This window comes from Tachysurus fulvidraco, chromosome 20 (genome assembly GCF_022655615.1).
Source record: "Tachysurus fulvidraco isolate hzauxx_2018 chromosome 20, HZAU_PFXX_2.0, whole genome shotgun sequence".
NCBI classification, from domain to species: Eukaryota; Metazoa; Chordata; class Actinopteri; order Siluriformes; family Bagridae; genus Tachysurus; species Tachysurus fulvidraco.
The window spans coordinates 6,372,730-6,392,453 of record NC_062537.1 but is presented as its reverse complement, the minus strand read 5'-3'; the positions used below and the strand labels follow the sequence as shown (position 1 = coordinate 6,392,453).

General features: G+C 40.0%; 1 protein-coding gene across 1 annotated transcript; it reads left to right on the top strand.

Annotated features, from left to right (window-relative positions):
- Positions 1–3,666: 3,666 nt before the first annotated feature.
- On the top strand, positions 3,667–18,226 carry LOC113635103. Its single transcript, XM_047805108.1, has 17 exons — positions 3,667–3,794; positions 3,918–3,951; positions 4,212–4,290; positions 4,397–4,577; positions 4,697–4,864; positions 5,308–5,447; positions 5,602–5,841; positions 8,105–8,169; positions 9,061–9,758; positions 9,908–10,201; positions 16,059–16,199; positions 16,401–16,434; positions 16,518–16,596; positions 16,754–16,838; positions 16,958–17,125; positions 17,569–17,708; positions 17,863–18,226. Exons 2-17 carry the CDS (start codon positions 3,920–3,922, stop codon positions 18,103–18,105), a joined length of 2,787 nt encoding a protein of 928 aa, XP_047661064.1. The 5' UTR covers positions 3,667–3,794; positions 3,918–3,919; the 3' UTR covers positions 18,106–18,226.
- Positions 18,227–19,724: the final 1,498 nt, after the last annotated feature.

The following is a 19,724-nucleotide window of genomic DNA, read 5'->3' as shown; positions in this document are numbered from 1 at the left end:
GTAAATAATAACCATCAGGGATCAAGTATTGCTCTAATGCATACTATAAAACACAGTGATACGGTATGGCAAGCCATTTTAGCTTTTATACATTCACATGATATGGATTTTTGATATCAATAATTCAGTTTTCAATGCTTAAAATGTAAATATTGAGAGTGTGATTTCTAGTAGTAACCATATATTTGATATCAGGAATTACATTTTACACTAGTAAAAATAATTTCTGATATCTGCTATTGCATATTCACTAGTTGAATATTGCAAGGGCCAAGTCATGTTATAAATAGTATTTTATATTAGAAAATGGATAAAAATGAATCTGAGGGAGGCAGTTTAAGTGGGGCCTAATGCAGCTTATAAAATGAATAATAGTAGTTATCTATAGCTTACAGGTGCTATGCTGAAATTTGTTAGTAGAGGAGATGTTGTCAAGTGTGAATGTGTGGCAAATGGTTTACATGGCTCACGGGTCAGGTAGGAGGGCCCCTTAGCAGAATTTTGCTTAGGGCCCCAGGGAGGTCAGGATCGGCTCTGGATACCGTCACCATGGCAATATCATTTAGGATAAAGCAATATAAGTAGTTTAAAATTTAATTGTTTTTTTTTTTAAGTTTGGACTAATTTCCAGTTTGTGGGAATATGGAGTTGTAACATTTCCTCATCATTAAATAAACAATTACCTAATAGAAAGTAATATTAAACAGAAAATGTGAATGGCAGTCACATGCACATCAGTTCAAGATCTTAGTGACAGAGAAAATCCTGAAAATCCATAATGTTGTACAACATGAAACTTAAACGTTTCTCATTTAAGGAAGGTTTTGTGTTCCACAGAAGATTATTTTCAAGCATATAGCCAAAAATATAAAATAGCAGTGCAATTAACAGTTATCCATGAAGAGTGCAAAAATCTTAACATTCTTCCAAATGGAAACAGACAGAAGGCAACAACAGTTGACCTGAGAATGGACACTTTTTTTTAGAACTATATTGTAAAATGACCCAGACCTGAAAAAGCCTGAAACAAATGCGTATTAGCGCGACATTATTCAGTATAAAATGAGTAATAAAAATCCCAGAAAGTAAATATCAATGTTACAGGGTAAAAAAATTGTTGTTGTTTTTTTAAAAAAATCTAAAAATTAGTTGAGAACAGAGTGAACTGTTTGTGTGAGACTAAGCAAAAGTGTGAAAAGTTTAAAGTTCTGAGGACAAACAATTAGTGGGGGGAAAAGGCATTATTTTATTACAAGTATTAGATCTAAATTATTAGATACAAATGATTTGTGATGAATATATTATTCATCACATTCAAAATTATGCTTGAAATAAAGCTTAAAAACAAAAACAAAATCATTCAAGTCTGACTGATCAATTATGTTTTCCTGCACCACATACACTAAGCTTTGTTCCCTTTACATTGATCACATTACTTGTGACCTGTTAATGTCTCTACAGTGTAATATTGTGTTACAGATGAAGGCTGTTAATCTATAAACAATGTGTAAAAGATTCAGCTTATTGCAGATGCATGTTACTGTTTTACCAAAAGTTAGAAATGTTTGAAATTACCTGTGAATATAAAGGGTTATAGTGCATAATACGAACAGAGGAAGTGTTTTCTTCCTGATTACGAAATTACGAAAGTTGGAAACGGGAAAAAAATGGCAGGCACTTCTAAACACAGTAAAAGGAGAAAAGAAAAAACCCTGGAAATACACAATGTTGTACATCTGCCTTTATTGCATTTCACACACTTTTACTGCCCTCATTCACGATTAGGAAAGAAACTATTTTACTGGAAAAAGGTAAACTCGAGAACCCATAAGGTTGTCAATTGTACCTCAGTTGTCCCTCAAGGCACACCGTTTCAATTGATAGACGTGTTAAATCTTATCTGCTTCAGGTTTTCTAACCAGCCCAACAGGAGCCACAACTACTAGTGTTTAAACTATGGATTCTTGCAAAACCTGCAGCCGCACTGATCCTTTATAGATAAGCTTGGACCTCCATTATTTATTTGGCTCTATTTTCACGTCAAGTCAAGAGTCAAGAAGCTTTTATTGTCATTTCAACCATATATAGTTGTTGCAGTTCATAGTAGAGGGCTGCATTGCGATTGGGCTCCCGCGTGACCCAACGCAAATCTCGCGGGAGCGGGCGGTTTCACCTTTGCCCCGGGCGGGAGTGGGCGGACAGAAAATTTAGAGGGAGATCCGCGGGACCCGGTGGGATTTAGTGTGTAGCCTAATAATAAGAATGGAGTCAACACATGACGTTGAGAGGAAGATTAGTATTAGCATTAGTATTGATTTATCTTATTTAAATGCATTCATGTTTAATTCTGTTATTCTGGACATTAGCCTGAACTAATAATTAGTCTGATCATTTGTATACAATCAAAATTTTCACAAGCTCTCAAGAAAAAATCCGCGGGAGTGGACACAAACATTGCGGGTGCGGGCGGGAGTGGAACACGCAGCTTGCGGGCGCGGGCGGGTTCGGGTTTATAAAAACAGTCCCGCACAGGGCTCGATTTCATAGTATTTTGGACCTCTTTCAGATATTTCCTTTTTATTTCTAAAAGTAAAACGAAATGTCTATTAGGTGATGGTTCATTACAAACACATTACATTACCTGCATTAAGGCGTTTACCTAAAACTCTTCGACGTGTATGTATAAAATGTCCATCTCTTAAAAATCCATAATAAAAATGATGATTTTGCATACTTTTGACAGCATCCTTAATTTTTATGTAACTTCAGAGCCTTATACAGTATGTGATCTAGATGCCACAGACTAAATACTTTCTGACTTAGCACTTTGAGAGGTGGACTAAACCAGAGCCCACAGTTATTAACACTGTTTTTTCAGCAGCAGAACATAAGAAAAGGTATTATTTTACCACTTAGTTTAGTTTGCATTATTCAGTTTAGAAACATTGGGAATATTTCATCTTAAGTACATTTTATTTATTAGTATTTCTAAACCGATAATGTCCTGCAATATTATTATTATTATTATTATTATTAATTCATTCATTTTCTACCGCTTATCCGAACTTCTCGGGTCACGGGGAGCCTGTGCCTATCTCAGGTGTCATCGGGCATCGAGGCAGAATACACGGACAATTTTCCAGAGATGCCAATCGACCTACCATGCATGTCTTTGGACCGGGGGAGGAAACCGGAGTACCCGGAGGAAACCCCCGAGGCACGGGGAGAACATGAAAACTCCACACAAACACAAGGTGGAGGCGGAAATCGAACCCCCGACCCTGGAGGTGTGAGGCGAACGTGCTAACCACTAAGCCACCGCGCCCCCTATTATTATTATTATTATTATTATTATTATTATTATTATTATTATTATTATTATTATTATTAGTAGTAGTAGTAGTAGTAGTAGTAGTAGTAGTAGTAGTAGTATTGTTATTATTAATAACAATAATAATAATAATAATAATAATAATAATAATAATAATAATAATAATAATAATAATAATAAACAAATTCTTTAAGTCGTACCCTTATAAATAAGGGCACCTGCCAAATGCTGCAAATATGCATGCATTCTTTGGGATTGTCTGGATTGTCAAACACCAAATTCCCGGTGACGTGACACATTGCGCAACCATTCATCCGCTTCCTCTCGTGTGAATTTCCCAACACTGAGTATAAATACAGAAGCACACAGACAAACTGCATTGACTAGCAGCTCAACAGACAAAAAAAAGTCTCACGTGAACAACTTCAAATCGCTTTTCCTAATCCGATCTCATTAACAACTGGTATGTATTGTGTGGATTTATATGTATGTGTAATAAATCTGTAGCTTGTTGCATGATTGATTGATTGATTGAATGCAATTTTATGTGTAATTTAATTTTGTTCTTTTTATGTATTCTTTTTAGAAATGGCTGGCGAAGATTTTTTAATGATGGAAAGGTAAGCCTTGTCTTATGTAATTTGAGTAATTAGTATTAATGCTGCTATGCTTAGTATTATAAAATACAGAACTTTTGAGAGATTTGTTTAACGTTAACACTGTTAGAATCTTATGTGAATATTTTCGAGTATGTCAAGGTGTTCAGTCACTCAGGTTATTTTGACTGTCCAGTTATAGAAAGTCTTGTTGGATGAGTAGTTTAAGTGTTTGATTTTATATCAAATAAACAAACGTTCATGAATTCATTCTCTTTTAACAGCTACTTTAACAGCGACTGTGGATTTGACTCAGATGATGCAGATTTTGATGAGCTGGACTGCTCTGATCCTTTGGCCATGGTAAGTCATGGATACAGATTTGTAAAACCTCACCTCACCTCATCACACCTCGTTCCTTTTTACTGCATAAAAACCTGAGCTCACTGTGGACTCTGATGTGTTACAGAGCGGCAGATGTGACCTGCACAAAGGAATCCGTATCCAGGTCACCAAGGAGCCTTTTAGCATGCGCAGTGTTGCTAACGTTATAATCGCTCTGCAGAGGATGAAGCACACTCAACATGTTCAGTCCACAGAGTTCACTGACCAGGACCTCTTCACTATCTTCATGGAGAATGTGATTGAAGGTGGGGTTCAAAATATTTCATCTTATTGTTCATGCATATATTCCTATTTTGCTCCAGTGATTTTTCTGCAATCAAACTGACTCCTTGAGCACTGACACATCTCCGTCTTCCTCACACAGAGAGCATAGTGATCGATCTGAAGTGTAGTGAATCCAAGAGTTACAGCATGCAGGACAAGACTGTGCAGTGCACAATATGTGACAAGTCTAAAAGGGCCTTGGTGCGAAGAGACAAGCTTCCTATACTGCTGGCCATTACTCTGAAAGGTGGAAATGAGGAGAATAAAGGTAAACTTCCAATACAAATCAGTGTCACTACTAACACTTTAGAGGAATTGATTCGGATTTAAAATCTGAGACGAAATTCAATCAAATCATTTAACCTAGCACCTGTAGTGTATTAAGATCTAACCTGATAAAGAGTCAAACTGAGCTCTTTGTCACTGCTAGGGTCTGAATTTACATTCTTCCAGTCATTAGCTTTGAACCTTCAACCTTAACAACTATACTACTATAACCACTATACTACTGCAACTACTGTTGCTCTAGGTTTCTGTGTTGTTCCTTTATCTGCTTCTTGTTCTATCCATCTGTCTATAAATTCACATCTGAAACATCACTCCTTTTCAGTCTAATTCTTTCTTTCTACTGCATCCTTTTGTGTTTCTTGTCCAATGTATAAACCTCCAAGTTGAATTGACATTTAACTGAAGTGGATTATTTTTCGACAGCATGGTTCAATCTCTCAGCCTACAACCCACCAAACTGCAGAGGAAACACAAAAGGCCAGCCTGTGTGTTTGGGGATTGTGAAGAGCAACCTGTTTCTGTCATGTACAATGCAGAATGATACTCCTTTTTTAGGCATAGAGGTATGTAAACACAACCATTTATTGCAATGATAAAGCTTACATCATCATTTAGGGTTACGTTCAATATTGAATAGAACTGAATGTGTTGAGTTACAGAGGTACAGAACAGAAACGTAATGATTATGATAGATGTAATGGATTCATTCTTTTGTAGGAGGTAAAAGACAAAGAGAGCCTAAAGATCATCAAGGAGAACGATGGAATGGAGCGCTTCCTTTTCTTGAGAAACGGACCCGGTGACTCGCTGAACACCTTCGAGTCGGTGAAATACCCGGGCTGGTTCATCACCACGTCCAAGGACGACTTTAAGCCAGTGCAAATGACACATCAGCAAACCAGCCACCTGCAGTTGTTCACGCTCCATGATGAGACAGTAGTCTCTCAGAATGAGTTCTGATTCAGAAAAACAGTTTCCAGAAAGTATGTACTAAGTACTAAGTGTAAATCTGGAGGCTCATTTTATGTTTAAGTTTATCTCAGCTCGAGATACCTGACTGTCTTGTGATTGTTGGTGGTTTCACATTAACCATATTTATTTAATTATATTTAAAATGTAACTTATTTATTATAAATTTTGTATAGATTTTATTACTCTAATTTATTTATATGTTTAAAAGTCTAATAAAATATATATTTTTTTTTTCAAATTTGTGGCATTGTTTAACATTTACATAAAGATGAAAAACCTGAGTGTAATTTAGGCCCTAACCCTAACCCTTGTCTTGTAATATAATAATCTGATTGAAGTTGACATCCGATCAGTGTGGACTATCTTCAGATCCATGGTGCATCCTAAAAGACAATGGCCAGAAATACATATAGTGAAAATGGTAGAATTATTTTTAATCAATGTCAGAAGCACCTTTATTGCCAAGTACTGTGAGTTTACATATACAAGGAATTTGTCATGGTTTACTGGTCCATAGTTATACTGAACTAAAGAAGCCTAAATAAAAAAAATAATGAAAAAAAAACTTTAAGAAATAGTAAAAACTAAGTATAAACATAATTATTTTTTCCAAAAAAAAGAAAAGAAAATACAATAAACACAATAGAAGCCTTAACTGTATAATAGTATGTGATGTACAAAAGTGGAAAATTGGAAAAAATCACAGTTTGAGGTAAGAAGGTAAACAAGTAGGAAGTATGTGGGGTTATTCGTTAATGTCCAAGGATGCGGATGAGAACATGATGATTCCTGGATATTAGCCTGGGTCAGGAGCCCCATCTTATATGCCCATTTTAGGGTCTTGGAAGTGTACATAGCCTGAAGAGGTGGCAGATTGAAGTAATTGTCAGTAGAGTAAATGATATTCTGCAACCACCTGCAGTGTGTCTGGGTAATTCTGCTTCCATTACCACTGCTTTTCCCACATTGAGCTCCAGACCAATCCCCTCCTCTGATGAGCCCAAACTTCAATAGTTTGACAGACTGTTGGTATACAGGGAGAAGAGTCAAAGAAAAATAACCCAGCCTTGGGGAAACCGGTACTGACTGTCCAGGAGTTGGATTACCAATCAGAAGGTTGTGAGTTCGAAGCCCATGTCCACCAATCTGCCACTGCTGTGTCCCTAAGCAAAGCCCTTAACCCTCAGTTGCTCAGTTGTATAAATGAGATCAAATGTAAGTTGCCCTTGATAAGGGCATCTGCTAAATAATGTAAATAAAATATAATGTGCTGCCTCCTGTCAGTCAGGAAGTCTGTGATCTATCATCAGGGGGAATCGTGCACACTTAGCTGAGGGAGCTTGTCTTGTGGCAGAGCTGAAGTGATTGTTTTAAAAAGTTGAGCTGAAATCCACAAACAGGATCCTGGCATTGGTTCCTGAGGAGTCCAGATGCTGGAGGATGAAGTGGAGTGCCATGTTAACTGTGTCATCTGAACTCATTAAGTCCTGTGATCCTTGGTTTTGGGGGATGGGAATGATGGTTGAAGTCTTGAAGCAGGATGGCTCATGGTATTTCTCAGACAAAGTGTTAAAGAAATCTGTCAAAACAGGAGACAGTTGATCAGCACAGTACTTCAAGTTGAATGGAAAGACAAAGTCTGGTCTGGCTGCTTTGCATGGGTTTTCATTTTTGAAGATGCTGTCTCTCCCTAGGATGGAGACAGTTAGAAGAGGAGGTGAGGAGGTCGAGGCAGTCATTTTGCAACAGAGGTACAAGAGTTTGTGCTTCTTAACCTGCACAACAAGCAACAGAAAGGACACAACAGATCATAGAGCTGCTGGTATAGAAGCATTACACTGCTCTCAACAGTCATGACAGTATAGGTTCATTGTCACAACCCCAAACCCACACCACTAGACGTATCTCTCTCTCTCTCTCTCTCTCTCTCTCTCTCTCTCTCTCTCTCTCTCTCTCTCTGTGTGTGTGTGTGTGTGTGTGTGAGAGAGAGAGAGAGAGAGAGAGAGAGAGAGAGAGAGAGAGAGAGAGAGAAAGAGAGAGAGAGAGTAAAATATACTGTATATGACATTTGTTTACTGTATGCATGTGCTTTTGAACATATTGACATGTCACTTGGACTTGGTATAAATCAGATGTTCCCTCTAGGAGTAGCGTTAAAAGATTTTTACACCTCACTGTTGACAGTTGGTGCTATAAAAACAATTACTATTGCTATGTGGTTATGTTTATATCTCTGTGTCCATTCTAGGTGGCTATGTGTCCTATATGCCTGTGTCCCATAATTAAACATATATGTGAAGTAGAGGCCACATTGTATAAATTGTTATTATGACACAATTTCTGTTTACATGATGTAACACATTAAATGATACCACAGAGCCGATCGGCCCTATACGCACACTACGCAAATTACGCAAGGCCCCGCCTCCCCTGCCTCATTTTACAGCGCGTGTTAATGTTTACTGTGTAGCATGGGCGAGGCTAAAAAGGAGCTCAGCACCCCTAAAATGTTTATTAATATTTTTGTCCAGCGGGTCGCCGCCGCTGTGGAGTAGCCCAGGACCTGAGTGACTCGTCCATAGTCATAAACGGAGAGAAGTAGCGCCGGTTACAATGTTCTTCCGCAAGACGCATGCAGTTCTGTTTATTAACTGCTAGAGCGTGAAACAAAAACAGCAGCGCGACAAAAAAAAACTGCGTACCTGTGTAGTGCATACGTGTGTCTCTGTTGGTAAAGTTTATCGTTAATTTGATACTCATTTTAACAATCAGGAGTCGTGTAAACATGACGTCACGTGCGTCTTTTCTGGTCAGTCATCATGGAAACATAAAGCCCTGGCGTTTGGACCAGAGTGAAAATAAACGACATATCACTATATACCACCAGTATGTGTGAAAACACTCACTTTGCTGTATTTATTCATTCCTCACACACTGAGGATTTAATCTGAACCAGGCTTAACTCCTGAACTCCTAGCATTACTCTCTCTCTCTCTCTCTCTCTCTCTCTCTCTCTGCGCATGTGTGAGTCAGTGGGCGGAGCGTCGTGTGAGCGAGAGCGCGGCTGTGTGAGAGTGTCTCTTGCAGCTCTTTTTTTCACTACTTTGTATCTTTATTTTTTTCTTTTAGTTTCTTTCTCTAGTTAGTAAGAGCCAGGGCACTTTTGACTGTTTCCTTGTTGGTGCCGTCTGTAACCCTTTATAGGGGAAGCATGGCGGCCCGAGGGGTGCGGGATTTAAGCACTCTCACACGGCGCCATGGTGTTAAGGTGGCGTCTGCAGCCAGTGTTGAAGACGTGTGTTTGGCCATAGGGGAAGTTGTAGGCTCTGAATGTATTATGGCAGCATCTAGAATGAACTATGCAACCGTAGTGTTTCTCAGTACTGTTGAAAAAGTGACTGAATTGGTAGCCAGTAGAATAGTAATAAACGGGGTGCTCATTGATGTTCTGCCACTGTCTACGCCATCGAAGAAAGTTACTCTCTCTAATGTCCCACCGTTTATTAGTGATAAAATCTTACTCGAAGCCCTTTCTCGCCACAGAAAACCCGTTTCCTCTGTTAAAGAGATTCCGATCACAAGCAAGTCACCATGTCTCAAAGAGGTTGCTTCTTTTAGGAGATTTGGGTACATGATTGTTAAAGATAATGCTGAACTTGACATAGCGTTTAATTTCCGTATAGATGGGTTTGATTATGTAGTGTTCGCCACTACCGGCAAAATGAGGTGTTTATGCTGTGGTAAAGAAGGTCACCTAGTCCGCACCTGTCCTGACCGATTTAATAAAGACAACGGCACTAAGCCACAGAACACAAGCACCGAACCAGCAGTACACCAGGCACCCGAGTCTAACCGGCTGAAGCAGACCCAGTACCGCGGAGGGAGAGAACGAGCACGGACGAGTCAGTTGAAGCCCGGTCCACCTCAGTAGACTATACGGTCACAGGTAAAGAACACAGTGGGGGTGTAATTAATGTACAAGAGGCAGAAGCAGAAATGGACGTGTCACACAGCGCTAAAGGTGAAAAAATCAACTTGGTTTCACAAATAGGCGAGAAAAAGATTAGCGACGATGGCATTGAAACGGCGGCAGAACAGAGGCTCTTTAAAATCTCTGATGAAAAGGAAAAAAGCAATAAAGATGACAGTCCCAGACTCGTTAAAAAAGCGGACATAGCTGAAAGTGGTGAACTTGATAGTGATAGTGAGATGTCTGACTCCAGCACCTCTCTATCACAGGCTGAGTGTTTGAGCAGCAGTTATGATGCAGAGGACATTAAGCTGTTTCTAAGGTCAACCAAGAACATAAGGGGAGTGAGGGTCAGCGAATATTTTCCTGACCAAAGTCAGTTTATTGAGAAAGCAAAGTGTCTAATGGCAGAAGGTTGTTTTTCCAATAAAGAAGTTTACAGACTAAAGAAAATAGTGAGAAAACTCATTGCTGAAACAAACGATGAAGATAGTAAGGGTGTGTAAAGACATGAGGAAAAACAGTGGGTCTTTTTGTAGGTGGTATTTAACCCTTGTCTTTCTCATAATGAGTGAAGTCCAGATAGCCACCTTTAATCTAAATGGAGCTAGGGATTGTAAAAAAAAAAAAAAAGAGCAAAGCTTTATGAAGTGCTTTCACAGAAGAAAGCACATGTTGTATTCCTGCAGGAAACACATACTGATGTTAAAAATGTTATAGATTGGAAGAGAGAATGGGGAGGAGTCTCCATCTTTAGTCACAACTCCTCTGTCAGTGGTGGGGTTGCAATACTGTTCTCAAAAAACTTCACTCCAACTTCTTATGAAGTAAAAGTGATTGTGAAAGGCAGACTATTGAAAGTAAAAGCAGTTATTGAGACGCACACTTTTGTGTTTATTTGTGTATATGTGCCAACAGCTGCTATTGAAAGATTAGTTTTTTTCGATAAACTTTGTGAAACTCTACAAGGTTGTAGTGGAGAGGAGTATCTGTTTTTTGGGGGGGGGATTTTAACTGTACTGAACAGGATGTAGATAGGAACCATGTTGAACCACATATGGCATCTCGCAAAAGACTTAGACAACTGATTAACACACATGACCTGAGCGATGTCTGGAGGCAGCTTAACATCAGCAATAAGAGTTTCACCTGGTTTCATGTACATAGCAATTCTACATCTGCAGCAAGTTTAGATAGAATCTATGTCTTCAAGCACCATCTGAATATTTGCAAGAAGTGTTTTATCACTCCGATGGCTTTTTCAGACCACTGCATGGTACAATGTGCTTTCATTTTGAGTTCAGTTAAACCAAAAAGTGCATATTGGCACTTTAACTCTGCGTTGCTAGATGATAAGTTGTTTCTAGACACTTTTAAGTTTTTTTGGGAGGAATTCAGGTCAACCAGAGACGCCTTTAGTACTGTTCAATTGTGGTGGGATTATGGCAAAATACAAATTAGACAGCTATGTCAACAACACACTCTTAGTGTCACTAAGGAGCTAACAAAGTCTATGAAAGACATAGAAGCTGAAATTTCCAAGTTGCAGGAGTTAGTGGAGGCAACAGGAGAGGAGGCGATTGCAGAACAGCTAGCTGCAAAAAAGTGTCAATGGTTGGAGATGCTTGCAAACCAGTTGGATGTACCGACCAAATATTCCTTCAGCCTAGAAAGGAGAAATGGTCAAAATAGGTTTCTTCATGCCTTACGTTTAGAGGCTGGAGTACTATTGTCTGGCCTTTCTGGATCCTGCAAAATGTACATTGGATTTCCTATCAAGTTCAAGTAAGACTTTTTACAAAGCTTGTGTAAAAGTGTTCAACAAGAAGTGGTTGAACAGTAGAACTGACTCACCTTGGCGTGCAGTATTGGGGGTGAGTGATGCTGTTAAACCTGAGTGGAGAGTGTTGTATAAGCCACCGTTATCGAAAAGGCTAGGAGACATTCAGTGGAGGATTATACATGGGATTATTGCAGTTAATGCTTTTGTTTCTGTCTTAACTCCTGAAGTGAACCCAGAATGTCCATTCTGTCTTGAAAGGGAAACTGTTTATCATGCTTTTATGAAATGTCGCAGACTAGAACCTGTCTTTAAGTTACTGAAGGAGTTATTTTGTCGGTTTGACGAACCTTTTTCTTTGCAGATTTTTATCTTTGGAAACGGGTACATGCAGAGAAAATGACAGGTGTGTCAATTGTTGAATTTCTTACTAGGCCAAGCGAAATTAGCCATCTACGTTACAAGAAAAAACAAAATGGAACAAAGAGCCGGACATGACGCACAGGCGGTGTTTGTACGCACTGTTAAGGCTAGAATTGCGGTTGATTACCAGTTTTACAAACTGACGGGTAATCTGAAAATGTTTGAGTTAATTTGGTGCAATAGAAACGCTTTGTGTTGCATAGTTGATGACGAATTGTTGTTTTCACAGCTTTTCGTGTGATGGCGGGGTCCTGTCCTTTGTTATTTATTTATTTTTTATTTTTTTATTTATTTAGTTATTTTTACTTTGTGACTTTTAAGTCTGTAAATAAAGTTTCCTTTAAAAAAAAATCTCTCTCTCTCCCTCTCTCTCTCTCTCTCTCTCTCTCTCTCTCTCTCTCTGTGTGTGTGTGTGTGTGTGTGTGTGTGTGTGTCCATAATGACAGTCCATAATGATCTTGTGAAAGGAATTTGTCATTTAATAAAAAGTTAAAAGCCCAATAATAATAAAGACATTTAAAATGACACGCCTCTGTGTGCCTTTTGATCATATCCTTAGCTTTAGCAACCCATGAAAAGGAGCTCAGCATCCCTAAAGCTCTGACCCTAGAATTGCCCCTGCTGTGTAGATGACAATATGAAGCGGAGTTATCCATCTGGCCATGAAAAGTGAAAAAAAAAAGTGGGGACCAGTACAAAAAGTAGCGTGATAACACTCCTAAATGACAATGTTTATAGTCTCTCAAGGTTACAACAACGTTAATGCAATATGGAAACCAATGGATTTACATTGGAATACGCATAATGCCAGGTTAATATGAATGCACATCCCTCAGTACATAATAACCATCAGGGATCAAGTATTGCTCTAATGCATACTATAAAACACAGTGATACGGTATGGCAAGCCATTTTAGCTTTTATACATTCACATGATATGGATTTTTGATATCAATAATTCAGTTTTCAATGCTTAAAATGTAAATATTGAGAGTGTGATTTCTAGTAGTAACCATATTTTTGATATCAGGAATTACATTTTACACTAGTAAAAATAATTTCTGATATCTGCTATTGCATATTCACTAGTTGAATATTGCAAGGGCCAAGTCATGTTATAAATAGTATTTTATATTAGAAAATGGATAAAAATGAATCTGAGGGAGGCAGTTTAAGTGGGGCCTAATGCAGCTTATAAAATGAATAATAGTAGTTATGTCACGAAGTGACACGGTGAGACAAAGCGGGTGAGGATCCAAACGCAGTTTAAGGTTTTTAATACACAAAACACAAACAAACAGGCAGGCAACGCGGAACAAACAGGAAACGGGAACACGGACATGCACACACCAACAACGACCAACAACATTGAAGTGAACAGACAGAGTATATATGGTGAACGAGAACCAATCACAAAACAGAGACAGACAAGGACTAAGACAAAACACCTGGGGAAGAGAATGAATGTAATTAGTGTCCATGGTAACAGATAGGTGGGCAGGGTCAACAATTAACATCAGGGAGAGACGGCAGACAGAAACAAGGGGAAAACACAGACAGACACATTACAGAGCCCCCCCCCTACGAGCGGCTTCCAGACGCTCCCACGTCCACAAAACCCAGTTCAGGCGGGTGGAGCGAAGGCGCAACCAGGGTGGGAGGGCGGGTTCGTGTAGTGGTGGCGCCCGCCGAGCAGGAGGCCGGGGTGGCGCCAGCCGAGCCGGAGGCCGGGGCGGCGCCGGCAGGGCCGGAGGCCAGGGCGGCGCCGGCAGAGCAGGAGGCCAGGGCGGCGCCGGCAGAGCAGGAGGCCAGGGCGGCGCCGGCAGAGCAGGAGGCCAGGGCGGCGCCGGGAGAACAGGAGGCCAGGGCGGCGCCGGGAGAACAGGAGGCCAGGGCGGTGCCGGAGGCAGAGCCAGAGACCGGAGCAGGACCGGAGACCAGGGTGGTGCTGGAGGCGGAGCCAGAGACCAGAGCGGGACCGGAGACCAGGGTGGTGCTGGAGGCGAAGATCGGTTCGGCAGGTTCCATCGACCCGGTCGGTTCCGCAGGTTCCGTCGACCCGGTCGGTTCCGTCGACCCGGTCGGTTCCGTCGACCCGGCCGGTTCCGCAGGTTCCGTCGACCCGGTCGGTTCCGTCGACCCGGTCGGTTCCGTCGACCCGGACGGTTCGGCAGGTTCCTTCGGCCCGGTCGGTTCCGTCGACCCGGACGGTTCGGCAGGTTCCTTCGGCCCGGTCGGTTCCGTCGACCCGGACGGTTCGGCAGGTTCCTTCGGCCCGGTCGGTTCCGTCGACCCGGACGGTTCGGCAGGTTCCTTCGACCTGGTCGGTTCCGCAGGTTCCATCGACCCGGTCGGTTCCGCAGGTTCCGTCGACCCGGTCGGTACCGTTGACCTGGTCGGTTCGGCAGGTTCCTTCGACCCGGTCGGTTCCGGCGACCCGGCTGGTTCCGGCGACCCGGCTGGTCCTGCTGGCGGCTTAGGGATGCCGGCCGCCCGAGCCGACCTCATCGGGGTATCCGCCAGTTTGGAGACCAGCCGGTTAGCACGGACCTCAGCCGAGCTCGCCGGTACGATGGCCATGGGAACTGGCTCAATCACGGATGTGCACGGGACTGGTCTGGGCGGGGGAACGGTGGAGCATTCGGGCGTCCGTGGCTGATTCCACTCTGTGGCCCACGGACCCCGATGCTTGCTGCCCCCCCCAAAAAAAATACTTACGGCCGGCTTCCGTCTCTACAGTGCTCACGCTCAGCGTGGACCCATCCAGGAGCAACGCCAAGTTGACAAACTCCGAGAATGTCTTTATTTCTCTGGTAGACGGCATCAAATACCGCAGGATCTCCCTTAGTCCGTGCTTAAAAACCTTCACCATGGCAATATCATTTAGGATAAAGCAATATAAGGAGTTTAAAATTTAATTGTTTTTTTTTAAAGTTTGGACTCATTTCCTGTTGCCATTTTGTGGGAATATGGAGTTGTAACATTTCCTCATCATTAAATAAACAATTACCTAATAGAAAGTAATATTAAACAGAAAATGTGAATGGCAGTCACATGCACATCAGTTCAAGATCTTAGTAACAGAGAAAATCCTGAAAATCCATAATGTTGTACAACATGAAACTTAAACGTTTCTCATTTAAGGAAGGTTTTGTGTTCCACAGAAGGTAAACCAAAACCAAGAAGTTGAAAATCTATCCCACTGTTGCATTAAATATAACTTCTAATAAATGAGATGACTGACATTGCAGAAGAAGATTTGCAATAAATATCTGTTATATTCTCTTGAGAAGGTAAATTTGAGGACCAGTAAACAGTCTTATCTGCTTCAGGTTTTCTAACCAACATGCAGGAATCATAACTACTAGTGTTTAAACAGGTTCCTGATGGATTCCTGCAAAACCTGAAGCCGCACTGATCCTTTATAGATAAGTTTGGACAATCATTTATGTGATTTAAAGGGCTTTATGTTGAACCACTTTTGGAAATAGAAATCTTTTTGAAAAAATAAATAAAAACCCTTGAAACTCTGTAAAGGTTAATTATTTTATATGTATTTGGTGATGGTTCATTGCAAGCACATTACTACTATTGTTTTCAGATGCAGAACATGACAAAAGTTACCATTTTATCACTTAGTTTATATTATTCAGTCTGGAATCATATGTGGAATATTTTATTTAAGTAAAATATTTGATATTAAAAATCTATAGATAATGTCTTGCAAGACTTAATAAATATCACCTAAATAATGCCTTTGTGCCTTCATTAGAAGCAAATGCATAAATACTCACTGTACTTACAAAACTTGGATATTTTTCCACGTTTTAAAGTCTTTTACTGACAACATACCAGTCCGTTTTAAGACATATTAAGGACTTTGTAAAGATGAAGATGTTTTTGGTTCTGCAGATTGAATTAGCTCATTGACATTGCCATCTATGTTTAGATATTTAGGAAATTTCACTTAATTTGACATTAATGACATTCCCCAAGAAGTCGTTGGTTGCGAAACGCTGCCTTAAGCAGAAATTGTCTGTGTGAGTAAATGTCTGACCTGTGAGTATAAATACAGAAGTACAAAGACAAACCATAGCAGCTCAACAAGCAGAAAAAGTGAGTCTCACGAGGACACCTTCAAATTGTCGAATCCAATCTCATTAACCACTGGTATGTATTGTGTGGATTTATATGTATTTATATGTATAGAATATCAGAAGCTTCAAGATGAGTTGAATCACTCTGACTGATCGATTGATTGATTGATTGATTGATTGATTGATTGATTGATTGATTGATTGATTGATTGATTGATTGAATAGAATTTGTTCATTTTGCTAATTTTGTTCTAATTTATTTATTTATTTTTAGAAATGGCTGACAAAGATTTGTTAATGCTTCAAAGGTAAGTAAGGAATTAATGAGAAGTAGAGAATTTTTGCATGTCAAAAAAATAAACACACTCATAAAGTCATTCTCTTTTAACAGCTACTTTAACAGCAACTGTGGATTTGACTCAGACGACGCAGATTTTGATGAGCTGAACTGCTCTGATCCTTTGGCCATGGTAAGTCATGGGTACAGATTTGTAAAGCCTCATCTCACCTCATCACACCTCGTTCCTTTTTACTGTATAAAAACCTGAGCTCATTGTGGACTCATTGTGGTCACCAAAGGAGCCTTTTAGCATGCGCAGTGTTGCTAACGTTGTAATCGCTCTTCAGGGGCTGAAGCACACTCAACATGTTCAGTCCACAGAGTTCACTGACCAGGACCTCTTCACTATCTTCATGGAGAATGTGATTGAAGGTGTGGTTCAAAATATTTCATCTTAATTTACATGCATATATTCTTATTTTGCTCCAGTCATTTTTCTGCAATTAAAATGATTCCTTGAGCACTGACACATCTCCATCTTTCTCACACAGAGAGCATAGTGATCGATCTGAAGTGTAGTGAATCCAAGAGTTACAGCATGCAGGACAAGACTGTGCAGTGCACAATATGTGACAAGTCTAAAAGGGCCTTGGTGCAAAGTGACAAGCTTCCTATACTGCTGGCCATTACTCTGAAAGGTGGAAATGAGGAGAATAAAGGTAAACTTCCAATACAAATCAGTGTCACTACTAACACTTTAGAGGAATTGATTTGGATTTAAAATCTGAGACAAAATTCAATCAAATCATATAACCTAGCACATGTAGTGTATTAAGATCTAACCTGATAAAGAGTCAAACTGAGCTCTTTGTCACTGCTAGGGTCTGAATTTACATTCTTCCAATCATTAGCTTTGAACCTTCAACCTTAACAACTATACTACTATAACCACTATACTACTGCTACTACTGTTGCTCTAGGTTTCTGTGTTGTTCCTTTATCTGCTTCTTGTTCTATCCATCTGTCTATAAATTCACATCTGAAACATCACACCTTTTCAGTCTAATTCTTTCTTTCTACTGCATCCTTTTGTGTTTCTTGTCCAATGTATAAACCTCCAAGTTGAATTGACATTTAACTGAAGTGGATTATTTTTCGACAGCATGGTTCAATCTCTCAGCCTACAACCCACCAAACTGCAGAGGAAACACAAAAGGCCAGCCTGTGTGTTTGGGGATTGTGAAGAGCAACCTGTTTCTGTCATGTACAATGCAGAATGATACTCCTTTTTTAGGCATAGAGGTATGTAAACACAACCATTTAATGCAATGATAAAGCTTACATCATCATTTAGGGTTACGTTCAATATTGAATAGAACTGAATGTGTTGAGTTACAGAGGTACAGAACAGAAACGTAATGATTATGATAGATGTAATGGATTCATTCTTTTGTAGGAGGTAAAAGACAAAGAGAGCCTAAAGACCATCAAGGAGAACGATGGAATGGAGCGCTTCCTTTTCTTGAGAAACGGACCCGGTGACTCCCTGAACACCTTCGAGTCGGTGAAATACCCGGGCTGGTTCATCACCACGTCCAAGGACGACTTTAAGCCAGTGCAAATGACACATCAGCAAACCAGCCACCTGCAGTTGTTCACGCTCCATGATGAGACAGTAGTCTCTCAGAATGAGTTCTGATTCAGAAAAACAGTTTCCAGAAAGTATGTACTAAGTACTAAGTGTAAATCTGGAGGCTCATTTTATGTTTAAGTTTATCTCAGCTCGAGATACCTGACTGTCTTGTGATTGTTGGTGGTTTCACATTAACCATATTTATTTAATTATATTTAAAATGTAACTTATTTATTATAAATTTTGTATAGATTTTATTACTCTAATTTATTTATATGTTTAACAGTCTAATAAAATATTTTTCTTTCAAATTTGTGGCATTGTTTAACATTTGCATAAAGATGGAAAACCTGAGTGTAATTTAGGCCCTAACCCTAACCCTTGTCTTGTAATATAATAATCTGATTGAAGTTGACATCCGATCAGTGTGGACTATCTTCAGATCCATGGTGCATCCTAAAAGACAATGGCGAGAAATAAATATAGTGAAAATAGTAGAATTATTTTTAATCAAAGTCAGAAGCACCTTTATTGCCAAGTACTGTGAGTTTACATATACAAGGAATTTGTCATGGTTTACTGGTCCATAGTTATACTGAACTAAAGAAGCCTAAATATAAAAAAACTTTAAGCAATAGTAAAAAAATATAAGTATAAACATAATTATTTAAAAAAAAAAAAAAAGAAAATACAATAGACACAATAAAAGCCTTAACTGTATAATAGTAAGTGATGTACAAAAGTGGAAAAGTGCAACAAGTCACAGTTTTAGCTAACAGCTAAGTGGGGTTATTCGTTAATGTCCAAGGATGCGGATGAGAACATGATGATTCCTGGATATTAGCCTGGGTCAGGAGCCCCATCTTATCTGCCCATTTTAGGGTCTTGGAAGTGTACATAGCCTGAAGAGGTGGCAGATTGAAGTAATTGTCAGTAGAGTAAATGATATTCTGCAACCACCTGCAGTGTGTCTGGGTAATTCTGCTTCCATTACCACTGCTTTTCCCACATTGAGCTCCAGACCAATCCCCTCCTCTGATGAGCCCAAACTTCAATAGTTTGACAGACTGTTGGTATACAGGGAGAAGAGTCAAAGAAAAATAACCCAGCCTTGGGGAAACTGGTACTGACTGTCCAGGAGCTGGATTACCAATCAGAAGGTTGTGAGTTCGAAGCCCATGTCCACCAACCTGCCACTGCTGTGTCCCTGAGCAAAGCCCTTAACCCTCAGTTGCTCAGTTGTATAAATGAGATCAAATGTAAGTTGCCCTTGATAAGGGCATCTGCTAAATAATGTAAATAAAATATAATGTGCTGCCTCCTGTCAGTCAGGAAGTCTGTGATCTATCATCAGGTGGAATCGTGCACACTTAGCTGAGGGAGCTTGTCTTGTGGCAGAGCTGAAGTGATTGTTTTAAAAAGTTGAGCTGAAATCCACAAACAGGATCCTGGCATTGGTTCCTGAGGAGTCCAGATGCTGGAGGATGAAGTGGAGTGCCATGTTAACTGTGTCATCTGAACTCATTAAGTCCTGTGATCCTTGGTTTTGGGGGATGGGAATGATGGTTGAAGTCTTGAAGCAGGATGGCTCATGGTATTTCTCAGACAAGGTGTTAAAAAAATCTGTCAAAACAGGAGACAGTTGATCAGCACAGTACTTCAAGTTGAACGGAGAGACAAAGTCT